Genomic DNA, 12,416 nt, shown 5'->3' on the forward strand with positions numbered 1-12,416 from the left:
ATGTAGTTAGCTAATGCCTGAACAAAGGACTGCTTAGCATTATCAGAATGGTCACAGCTTCATAAACTTTGTACCAGGGAGGTGTGGAAAAGCCAGCACCTCGGTTGATCTCTGGTCGCTGCGTGTGTCTTGTACAGACTCTGTCACTGAGGTGCTGCTCTCAGGCTACAAAGGGTTTCTCGGCCACGGCACCGCTGACCTTTTGGAGCGGGAGAACTCTTCACAATAAGGGGCTGCCCTGTCTGCTGAACTTTCAGCAGCATCTCTGGCCTTTACCTACCAGCAGTCAGGACCAGGCTCCCACCTCTAAGACAGTGCCAGATGTCCCCTAGTGGCAAAGTCCCCCTAGTTGAGAACTGTTGCAGAATGAGGGCTCCTACCTAGTAGCCTTTGGCATATGTAAGATGGGGGGAGGGGAAGGTGATAATCGAAGCCCCTGCCACCTCACCTGCCTCTTCTCCCCGTTCTCTTAGGGTCAGCACTATGAGGTCTATGTCCCTCAGCAAGAGGTTTTTTTCCCGAAGTGTAGATAACTGGATACCATAATGGCGGGATGAGTGAGGATTTTATTTAGTGTCTTTTCGACCAGCTTGGGCGCATCTGCAGGAAACCTGGAAATCACCCCATCCTGCGAAGGCCTGTTTGTGCCCACCAGGCTCCCATCCCTAGCAGTTATATATTTGTGGATGGTGGAGTCCGAGATGCTTACTATCTTTTGTGGTGCCCATACATTTATAATTATACTTTAAAAGACAGAAGTAATTTGGGGGATGCAAAAAAATCAGGAAGTCTGGATCTCCACCTAGGTGGAAACCTCCATCTCCACTAGAGCCCTAAGGAGTGCGGTGGGGCAGGGACTCCTAGGACCTTCACCCCTAGTGCCCAGTTGACCCTGGAGTGTTAGCCCAGTTGCCACAGCCACAATGGAAGTCTTCGAAGGGCAGGATGTTCGTCTGCGATCCTGCGGAAAAAACTGGTTCTTTTCCCCTGCTCCGAGCGGCCTCCACTGCCTGTCCTGTGCTTGCCACTTTGCCATGTTCTGTCTTCACTCAGTGTTTCACATTTGGTTTCTCCAACATTCCAAGCCTACTTTCTTCTTGTATTTGGTGTTCCTTTACTGCACTGGTGGCTTTCTCCTCATGCCAGTCTTGATTCAAGTTATCCCTTACGGAGGGCCTGAGGTACAAACTACCTATTTCTCTTTCCCCCAGCACTGCAACATTTGATTTTTAACTTGTCCTTAACTAGTATCAGGGTTTTGTTTTCTGATTATTACCCTCGTGAGCAAGCGGGAACTTGTGTGAGGCCCTAGCACCCGTGGTAGTGCCCTAACACAGATGCTCCAAAAGTGGAGAATGAGTAATTCCTAAAGCCAGACATGCAAGCAAGGACATCTAGTAACTTCCATCCAGCCATCTATGAAGTTGGTTGCAAAATTTTTGCATATAAACATTCTGGAGAGAATCCAGTGGCTTTCATCAGGTCCGAAAGGGTCTTCTGACCCCCAAAGAACACTGGTTAGTAACTCCTGTTTTAGCCTAAGTTTCCCGAGAGGACCCATGATTGAGGAATGTTTTTTACATTTGCAATAATGATCTTGCTAAAGGTCATTTGTAGCATGTTAAGCACTAAACAATAAATTTCCATTATTTTTAGTCCCAAACTGATGAGGAAGGAAGGGGAGCTTGTTCTAGACACTTAATATCCCTGAGTCCCTCTCAGTGTCAGCTAAGCTACATTTTGAAAAATCAGGTATGCGCCTCTGACTTAGCAGATGTATCTGTTTATGGTGGGGGTTGGATGGGTGGGTATAACTGCCTCACCTCTTCCAAAGGAAGAAAAAGAGAGTAGCCAGTCAATATTTTCCATGATATCCTATGGCAGCCAGCCTCTAAGATGGGCCCCAGTGATCCTCACCTCCTGGAATTCATTCCCCTGTGAATTGTGGGCCCTCAGGCCACACCAACTCAGAGTTGGACCACATGACCAACATGGCAGAATGATGTGACTTCCAAGGTTCCAGAAGACATTACAGCTTCTGCCTTCATGTCTTTGGATCCCTGGCTACGAGGGAAGTCATAATCGTGTTACAAAGTCCTTTAAGCAATCTGTGAAGAGGTCCAAAGGCTTCTAGTCAACAGCTAACGCTAATTGCCAGCCATGGCAATGACCCTCTGTCTCATCTGTACTCACAGGATCTTAGTTTACAGAGGTGAGTACAAATTAAAGAGGAGAAGAGGTTGATGCCATTGGAAGAATTTACCACTTACATTTCCCAAGAGAAGGGGACATGCCATACCACACAGAGCCGCAGGGGAAGCACCCAGGATTTGGTCCGGTGGTAGAAGCAAGAGCAAGGGGAAAGCTGAGGCCAGGCTTTATTTGGGTTTCTGTGGTAAAGGCAAGACAGGGCAGAGTAAAACAGCTTAGGATTTGCCAGTCTGAACAACGCCGGTGGGCTTTGGGCTCTAAGAGTGGTTTTGAGTCGCCTAGCAGCTGGCTCTGGGATGATTTAGGGCAGGGACAATGTTGGTAAGGTGTCTGGCTTGCATGAGAGGCGTGCTGGTAAATACATCATTTACTGCGTTCACAAACTAGCTAGCTTTGGGAGGGGCAGTCTCTCCCCGGGCCTAAAAGCACCCTCCCGTCCCAGATGTCAAAACAAGATACAGAAAATTTAAAAGATTAATCAGCCATCTTGTAAATGGATACTCCAGCCTCAGTCAAGCTTTCAGAGGACTGTAGGCCTGACCGACATCTTGAATGCAACCTCATGATTGACTTCAAGCCAGCCTATCCGCTCCCCAGATGCCTCACACACAGAAATGCTAAGAAACAGTAAGTATTCATTGTTTTTAAGCCAAGTTTTGGGCTGATCTGTTACACAGGAACAGACAACTAAGGTTGTGGGGGTTGGTGACTGAGAGGGTAAGGCTGTCCAGTCAACACAGCAATAAATATGACTACGTCAAAACTGCAGGGCCATGCGAACACCAGAGGTGCTGGCAGGGCCCACAAGGGAAATGTTCCCGGCTGCTTCAGAGTGGCCAGAAGTAAATCCTACGTGGGACTGGCTTTCACAGGTGATGCAATCAGTTACAATAAGAATTATTCCATATTCAGGGACACTTTGCACTAAAACTAGAAAGGCTGGATAGTCGTCTGAGTGTAGCCGGGGTGTGTTCCCGCCCCCTGCACGGACTGGATGAGCGGAGGGAGAGGAAGTGGATGACTAATCTCTCCCCAGAGTTTGTGGTCCTGCCTTTTCTTCTGATATTTTAATAAGACATTAAAACAAGACACCATAAGATGTTCCCTCTGCATCTGGCCTCGAAGTATAAATGCACATGCGCATACCTTCGCTTGCTGTAGCTTCGGCCAGAGGTATTCGTGCTCTCCAGCTGCTGCCCACCGCTGCTCCATCACCTGCCCAGGCTGCTGGCCAATCCACCAAGACGTGGTGACCCCACCCTTCCCGCGGGGACGCGCATGCACGCCCATATCGCCACTGGCTCTCCACGACCCCCCCCAACCCGGGCACGTCACCACCCCCTGGTGGACTGAAGCGTGTTTGCAGCCAGAAGGGTTAGACGGCTCAGAGCTAGTACCTATTAAGCAGCGTGTTACATGTTTTCTATTTTCACCATTCCGCAGTATCATTCTTATAATAAATATGAGGAAACTGCAGCTCGAAAATGCCAGAGAAATTGCTCACGCTCACTTGTATGTATGTGAGGGAGCTAAGATGCACATTTACTAAATCTGATTTAAAGCCGCACCAAATTACGCTTTGGTTGTATTTCTTCTCTCCTGGAGGATCAACAGTAGGGATCGCAAGGTGGTCAGTTCACTCAGAGAGATCATAGCACTGCTGTGTATCACACACCTCAGACGGTTATTTTTCTAACATCACACTACCTTGAGCTCTTTCCTTCTCAACACTTTGAAAACAGAACTGAGGGAATGGAGCCTGGACTTGAGTCAGGTTCTCCAGGAGTGCATAGAAAAGCCGGGATTTCACTCTAGGGCTCCTCCTCACTAGCTAGGAAATCCAGGGTTTAAAACAAAGGCTCGGGCGCCTGGGTGGCTCAGTAGGTTAAGCCGCTACCTTCGGCTCAGGTCATGATCTCAGGGTCCTGGGATCGAGTCCCACATCGGGCTCTCTGCTCAGCAGGGAGCCTGCTTCCCTCTCTCTCTCTGCCTGCCTCTCCATCTACTTGTGATTTCTCTCTATCAAATAAATACATAAAAAATCTTTAAAAAAAAAAAAAAAAAAACAAAGGCTCAGCAATGGTACTCATTCTTACTCTCCTACTTGTGACTGGCCTAGATTCCTATCTATCTTTGTAGTCCTAGTAACATCCTCTAGAACTTAGGGTTTCCGAGCATGCTGCATTTAAGAGCGATGGTCTAATTTCTCAACAAGAACGAGCACTGACTATATTAAATGACTTTGCATCATCTTGCTGTGTCTTCAAAAGCACCTCTTCTAACTGGAGAATTAAGTTCTCTCCCCCGCAGAGAGAAAGGCAAACAAGAACGTAACATCTGCTTTCCAAGTAAAAACAACACAAAAACCCTTATAATCCTCAGAGACCAAAGCATCTAAAACCAAAAACTCTCTTACAAGAGTAATTTGACCCCTCCTATGTCTCATGAGATGCTCACTCTGGTCCTAAAAGACACAAGACCTACGAACTCTGAATCTCAACCCTTCCAGATGCTTTCCTTCCTTCTCGCAGGCTAATTCTTCAAAAGCAGTAGAGCAGAAAGAGCAGGAAAGGGACAGGGAGGATAGAAGAGGGATGGCATGTGGGGGGCAGAGGGGACACAAAGAGAAAGACACCCTGCCCTGCTCCTTCCTAGGAACTCTCCTCATCTTACTATAGCTCCCCTGAAAAATAGAAATAACTCACTTCACGTATGTTGGTACCCAAATCCTCAGGGCAACAGAAAATGTACATATAGGGGCACCTGGCTGGCTCAATGGGTTAAAGCCTCTGCCTTCGGCTCGGGTCATGATCCCAGGGCCCTGGGATCAAGCCCCACACTGGGCTCTCTGCTAAGCAGGGAGCTGCCGCCTCCTCTCTCTCTGCCTGTCTCTCCACCTTCTTGTGATCTCTGTCAAATAAATAAATAAAATCTTAAAAAAAAAATGTACATCTCTTCATATACCTGAATGTCACATGAACATCTTAAAGCAGCATGAAGGGGGCTATTTACTGATGAAGCAAATGGTACCAGAATTAGAAATGTTACATACTTACTGCTTCCAGAAATCTGATCTTTAGATCTATATTAAGATGCAATGAAAGGAAAAACAGGTGGGAAGCCAGAGCACGGATGAATATTGCTGGGGCTTGTCATCCCTCAAGTATATCAACCTGCCCTTAACTGTCACACTGCCCCCTGCCTTCACTGAGATTTGCTTCCGTTATGATGATGATATGTTCCTAATGGGAGAGAACATTAAGCTAACAAGCCAAAAGCAAGTGATCTTTGGAGGTGAGGCAGACACATGCTTCTGCATCACACTGAAGAACAGTATATAGTACAAAGTTAAGGCTCTTTATTCAGACAATAAAGCAAAGCAAAGTGAGAAGGCTATGCTGTTTCCATGGCAACGGAACATCTCATAAATGTAAAGTCCTTGGCTTATAACAGGCAGACTCTTCCTGGCTCAGGAGAAACCAGTTTCAACTCGAGAACAAAACCAGGCAGCCTGGCTAGAGTGCAGAAGGAGGGGGCTGGCTGGCTGGTCAGTTCTGGAAGCGCTTAGTAAGTGCATCCAGCAGCTCCTGCTTCTTTAATCCGCCCCTCAACCCATACACCCTGCAGGCTTCCTTCAGCACGGGCACAGTGAGCTTACCCAGCGTGCCCTTGCTCACGTGGGCCTTCAGATCCTCTTCAGATAACTGCATCTTGGGCCTTTTGCTTCCAGAACCTTCATCATCTGGGGGAAAAGGTCAGGAGGGAGTGACTGTTAATGCCACCAGCAGCATCCCAGCTACACTGCACAGGGACCCTCCTATGATCTGGGCTGCAGTTAACCATTTTCCATAAGGCTGTGATGTCCACCTAGAACACCACGGAAGAGTGGTTTTTGGTTTTCTGAGTTTTGTTTTTTTTTTTTTTTTCAGATTTACTTATCTAAGAGGGAGAGAGATGCGGGAGGGAAGGGCAGAGTGAAAGGGAGAGAGTCCTAAGCAGACTCCACACTGAGCCCAACATGGGGCTCGATCCGATAAGCCCAACATCAGGACCTGAGCTGAACCCAAGATTTGGATGGTTAACCAACTGCACCACCGAGTCGCCCCTGGAGGGTGTTTTGATAAAGCAGCTTCATTTAAGCATAAAGTCCCACACCAAGAAGGGAGTTCAAAGTAGTTTAAGTGCCACAATTTACCCAAAATTGGTGTTCACTCTGAGTAAGTCATTCGCTCCTTCCTTCATTCAAAAAGCACTTACCAAGGGCTGTGTAAAGGACTTAGACATCATGCTAGGTGATCTCAAAGTGCGCAGGGCGGTGGACCAACGCGTACATCACAAAGGTGTGCACAGGTGTGAGGAGTGAGGACAGCAGTTCACACAGGCACTATACGAGTTCCTTCGGATGCAGAGAGAACACGCTCCCTGGCCACCAACCTAGGCTCTCACCACTCCACTTCCTTGTAGGGCTGCTAGGCAAGCAAGGCCCCCACTTGGCTTTACTAGACCACAAACAGCCCCCCAAATTATAGCCTAAGCCAGAACTATTGTCACATGCCGAGGAACTCACAACACGCTGCCCTGAAAACGGTGAGAGTCACAGTGAAGAGTATTTGGGGTCTAGTGGCAAGAAAAAGGATAGTCCAGCAGAAAAAATGGTTAGAGCCAATCCCTGGAAGTTCACAGAAATAAAAAGTCCAAGAAAACCACATCTCATCTGGGATGTCTGGGTGGCTCAGTCAGTTAAGTGTCCGATTCTTGATCTCAGCGCAGGTCTTGATCTCCGGGTCATGAGTTCAAGCCCCGCACTGAGCTCCACACTAGGCATGGAGTTTATTTAAAATTTTAAAAAAAAAAAAAAATTTTTTTTTAATTAACATTGAAAAAACAAAACTAAACTAGATTTCATTGCTAACTAGAGAATTGCAAATGAACACAGGATGTAATTTTCCCTCTAGTATTCTTTGTGAAAAAAAGAAATAGTGTATCAGGTCCAGTTCTGGTGAGAAATGTAGGGAAATACACACACCCTTTCTTTCTTTCTTTTTTTTTTTTTTCCACACACCCCTTCTTGAACAGGGTATAAACTGCATCACTTTTTCGGAGGCCAACTGGCAATTCCGATCAGAATTTTATTTTTATGTTTTTTTTTTTAAAGATTTTATTTATCTATTTGACAGACAGCGATCACAAGTAGGCAGAGAGGCAGGCAGAGAGAGAGAAAGGAAAGCAGGCTCCCCGCTGAGCAGAGAGCTCGATGCGGGGCTCGATTCCAGGACCCTGGGAACATGACCCGAGCCGAAGGCAGAGACTTCAACCCACTGAGCCACCCAGGTGCCCCCCAATCAGAATTTTATTTACTTATTTTTTTTTTTAAAGATTTTATTTATTTGTCAGAGACAGAGGGAGAGAGAGCGAGTGAGCACAGGCAGACAGAGAGGCAGGCAGAGGCAGAGGGAAAAGAAGGCTCCCCGCCAAGCAAGGAGCCGCATGCGGGACTCGATCCCAGGACCCTGGGATCATGACCTGAGCCGAAGGCAGCTGCTTAACCAACTGAGCCACCCAGGCGTCCCCAGATCAGAATTTTAAATGGTGACACCTTGACCCAGCAATACCACCACTAGGAGTTTATCCTGGGTAAGTGGTGGGTCCACTCACACCGGAACGCAACAAGGGTTCATGTTCACTGCAGCATATCCGTCAAGAAAAGCTGAATGGCATTACCCTTCAGCTGAATAAACTGTGAACATCTATCCAGTGACGTACCCACCGTATGTAGCTACGTAACAAAATAGACTAGGAAACAATGTGAATAGAAATACATGTTTGTGTGAAATGCGTAGGCCTGTATGGAAATTTCCGAAGGGACATGACCCTCTGTGATAGGACCATAAAGGCAACTTTAAAAAATAACCCAGCTCCTCACCTTGCTTCCTCTTGGAAACTTTTCCTTCAGGATTGTAATCCGGTGGGTAGACAAGCTCCTTAAACTCACTCACCAGGAAGCCCAGTCTTTTGTCTATTGCTTCAATTTTAGGCACTAGAAAATACAAACACAGGAAAAGTGGCCAGGTGAGTCACAAGCCCTGGCTTTCTGTCCAGTTCCAAGCCTACGGGGACCAGAGGAGAAAGTACCTGACTGCTGGGGTCAGGGGGAGTCAGGAAGGGTCCAGGAGCCACCTGATCTGGCCATGACTACGTTCATGAAGCCTCTCTCCATGAACCTCGTTAACAACCGCATTTAATGAGCACTTACTACAGCCAGGCACCCTTCTACATACTTTAAACTTGTTTTTTAATTTAATCCTCTAGAGGGTAGGTACATGTGTCTCCCCATTTTATAGAGGAAAGCCAAGAGGTTGAAGGACTTGTTCAAGGCCACAGAGCTGGCAGTGGTAAGAGTCACGAACAGGGCTGGATTGTGGGGTTTCAAACGAAAGTCCGCACCCGCAGTGGGCTTACAGTCTGGTCAGGGTAAGGAGGTGGTGAAAACAGAAATGCAGCAGGTGGCCATGCCATGAGGGGACCAAATGAGAAACACTGGAACACGGGAGGGGTCAGGAACGACTCTCACAGCTGGTTCTAGAAAGCTGAGTGTTCCTCCTCAGGCAGATACTATTCCAAGCAGAAGGCATAGGGGCAAGAAGATGACATACAGCTTGAAGGCAGGTCAGGAGGGGAGGACAGCGAGGAGGCCGGAAAGACAGTCATGGCGAAGTCATGGAAGCCTTGAATGCCTGCCCGGGGCTTTGACATTATCCTGAGAACAGTGGGGAAACTCTGAAGGAGTATGGACAGGGTGGCGACAGGATCCCACTAGCATTTTAGAAAGATTCCCCTGGAGCTGTGTGTGGAGTATGAACCCAATGAGGGGAAGACCGAAGAGGGGGAGCAGGGCCTAAACCTTAGAAGCTGCAGAACTGACAGACACACAGATGGAACGTGAGGTGTGGGGGCAGCGGGCGGAGGTGGTGGCTGGCTGGGAGGGCAGGGGCCTCCCAAACACCGCTACAAAGGAGCAAGATCGCTCTGGGGGAAAGACAGTACTGGTGTTACCTTACCATTAGAGATGGTTTGTGGGGCTTGTGATGTCAGCTGTGTCACATCAAGGGCAAACACGAGATCGTGCCTCATCATCTCCTCAGGCCACGTTTGCTAAGTACTGAGGGGAGCTCCTGGCCCGACGTCACAGACAAACTGGCCAAGTCAGAAGCCCCGTGTCCCAGACTACACAAGGATCTGTGAGAACTCTGGTTCTCAGCCTGGGAACCACCTAGAACTTCTTTTTAAGAATCTGAGAGAGACAGACAGAAAGAGGACAAGCAGGGGGAGCAGCAGAGGGAAAGGGAGAAGCGAGCTTCCCACTGAGCAGGGAGCCTGACGTGGGGCTCGATCCCAGGACCCTGGGATCATGACCTGAGCCGAAGATAGTTGCTTAACCCACTAAGCTGCCCAGGCGCCCCAGCTAAGGACTTTTAAAAACACTGATAATGCTTCCCCCCTCTCTCTGCCTGCCTCTCTGCCTACTTGTACGCTCTGTCAAATAACAACAACAACAAAATAATAATAATAATAATAATAAATATAATAAAATAAAATAAATCTTTGGGTGCCTGGGTGGCTCAGTTGGTTGGGCCTCTGCCTTTGGCTCAGGTCATGGTCTCAGGGTCCTGACATCAAGCCCTGCATCGGGCTCTCTGCTCAGCGGGGAGCCTGCTTCCCTCGCCCCCCGCCTGCCTCTCTGCCTACTTGTGATCTCTCTGTGTCAAATAAAAAAAACAAAAAACAAAAAAACAACCACTGATGCCCAAACCCTTCCCCCCAGAGATTCTGATTTAACTGGTCTTCAAGTGAGGCCTAACGAGGCAGATGTTTTTTAAGTCTCCCAGACGATCCTATTGTACGGCCAATGTTGAGAACGAGCAGGCTAGAGGTGGGGGAATGTCTCAGATCACCTGGAAGGCTTACTGTAAACACAGATTGCTGGGTCTTGGGAAAGGACTCAAGAGTGGAATTCTGACAAGTTTCCAGACGATGCCAGTGCTGCTGGTCTGAGGAGCGCCCTCAGAACCACTGGGGTAGCCTGCGGAGGCCACTTCGGGAGACGTGAAGTTGACAGAGAAAGATGGGGCCCAAGGTCATCTAGAGTGCTCCCATGGCTGGAGGAAGAAAAAGGGAAGCAGGCCCAGCAATGGAATCCTGGGTCACTGTGGGCCCAGGAGAAAAACCAAGACAGCGCGGCATCCCAAAGCCAAATGGAGAAAGCGACAAAACAATCCTAAGTCTTCAGTAAGTGATTTATGGAGAGAAAACCACTATCACTGTGCCAGAGGGAAGCAGAGACGCTCCAGATTAGAAGCGAATAAAGAACACAAAAGGGCACAGAGTCAAAGCTGTGGGATGTCTGAGCGGTAGGAGAGCCGGGTCCCAGGGCATGATGGCCGCTGGCAGGGTGGCTGCGGTCCGGGCCAGAGCCGAGCAGAAAGGACAGGGCTGCGGACACAGGCTTGGGAGTCGTGGAAGTGAGGGGAAGTGAGAGACGCTGGAGGCTGTGGGAGCAGACCAGACCACCGACAGCGGGGGAGTTAGAGGAGACATGAGTACAGCTGAAAGGGCTCTAAGAATGCTGCGGAGGAATGGGGGACCGCCGTGTCCTGAGCACTTCTGAGCCTTGGGATCGAGATGTGCTTAATCCCTTACAGGAACATCCCACTGTCCCCATCTTCCCTATGAAGAAACTGAGTTTCAGGGAGATGAGATGAATGAGATCCCAAGCCTACTCGAGCTGGTACGTGGCCGACCTGGGATTCAAATCTGTATCGGCCGTTTCCAAAGCCCACGTCTTTCACCCCCTTGCTGGAGAGCAGGCCGCTTACTTCCTGAGTCACCTCAAGGCCACCAAGAAGATGGGCCACATCACCCCAGCCTTGCCCTCTAGCCAGATCCGGCTCACAGTCCCACCCCTGCACGGGGGGCACTGGCTCTCCCAGCTGGGATGCTTGGTCTAGCGTAAGACAGATTAGTAAGTGGGGAGCTAAATGGGCTGCACGAATTGTTCAGATCTTTTCAACCCCTGTCAAAAGCCTTCATTAAATCCCATCTGTTTCCTGCTGGGCATGTACTGACATCCCTAAACCGCACATGCGCTCTCGGGAAATAGGTAAGAGAATCACAATCAAGAAAGGGATGGGCAGCGAGCTTAGGGCTCGACTGAGGGGGCCAGGCCGATCTCCCCACCGTAGGGTCACGAGCGGGATCCTCTCGGGCACCGTGGCGCTGAGCAAGGGGTCGGGGCAAGACTCCCCAGACTCTAAACCTGGATCCACCGCCCACGACTTGGGGCCTTGGCCCATCACTTTCTTCTCCAGAAACCAAGGCCAACAGCAGCACCTACCTCACAGTTAGTAACAAGAGTTAAATGAGTCAACGACACACAAGACAACAGTGCCTGGCACATAGTGCGCGCTCAATAAATGTTACGGATTTTTTTTTTTTTTTTTACTTTTACCAACACGGAGTCATGAGGTGGCCTCCTTCAAAGACAGGTCTCAGAAGCCTGGCACTTTCCTCTCATGACAGAACCAGCCGAATCAGCCCTGCGGCAGCTGACACTGTTCTAGGACATCTCTCAGACAAGGAGGCTAGGTCTGGAGAGGGGGCGAGGAAACGCAGCCACCCTTCTGGTCCGGAGCGAGAGTGCTACGAGAAGCTCCCACGGAAAGAACCACGGAGCTCCGCCACGACCCTTCTTACGTGTCAGATCCACCACCTGCTCGGGCTCCATGAGATCCAAAGCCAGCGCCTCCAGGTTCCTGAAGTGTTGCTGCAGCACCGGGTTCTCGAAGCTGTCACTTCTAGTGGAATAGTCATAATAGCACAAATACATTAAAACATTGAAAATAATTTAAAATTATTCAATAAACCCGACTGAGGCAGCTCAGGCCTGGGGCTGGCTGAGGCAAACAGCCCAAATCAAATAGCAGGGAATATTGTCTCTTGAACCAACTTTTCTCTTCAATTTTCAGTTTTTTGGGAATCCAAAAGCTAATTTAAAAGCAAACACCGGGGCGCCTGGGTGGCTCAGTGGGTTAACCCTCTGCCTTTGGCTCAGGGCACGATCCCAGAGTCCTCTCTGCTCGGCGGGGAGCCTGCTCCCCCCTCCCTCCGCCTACTTGTGATCTCTTTCTCTCTCTGTCAAAGAAATAAAT

General features: G+C 49.0%; 1 protein-coding gene across 4 annotated transcripts in view; it reads right to left on the reverse strand.

Moving 5' to 3' along the window:
- The window catches only part of XRCC6 (X-ray repair cross complementing 6), a 36,323-nt gene that overhangs the window by 4,597 nt on the left and 19,310 nt on the right, over positions 1 to 12,416 (reverse strand). For 3 of the 4 annotated variants that reach the window (XM_004771230.3, XM_013045165.2, XM_013045164.2), the window contains 3 exons: positions 11,962 to 12,062; positions 8,135 to 8,248; positions 5,548 to 5,953 (listed from right to left, as the gene is read on the reverse strand). In XM_004771230.3, coding sequence (XP_004771287.1) covers positions 5,760 to 5,953; positions 8,135 to 8,248; positions 11,962 to 12,062 — 409 coding nt within the window. In that variant the 3' untranslated portion in view covers positions 5,548 to 5,759. Of the gene's footprint in view, positions 1 to 5,547; positions 5,954 to 8,134; positions 8,249 to 11,961; positions 12,063 to 12,416 lie in introns of those variants that run through there. The other variant, XM_004771231.3, reaches the window with a different exon arrangement.

This window comes from Mustela putorius, unplaced genomic scaffold (genome assembly GCF_011764305.1).
Source record: "Mustela putorius furo isolate JIRA1106 unplaced genomic scaffold, ASM1176430v1.1 tig00000738_pilon_pilon_pilon, whole genome shotgun sequence".
Lineage (NCBI taxonomy): Eukaryota > Metazoa > Chordata > Mammalia > Carnivora > Mustelidae > Mustela > Mustela putorius.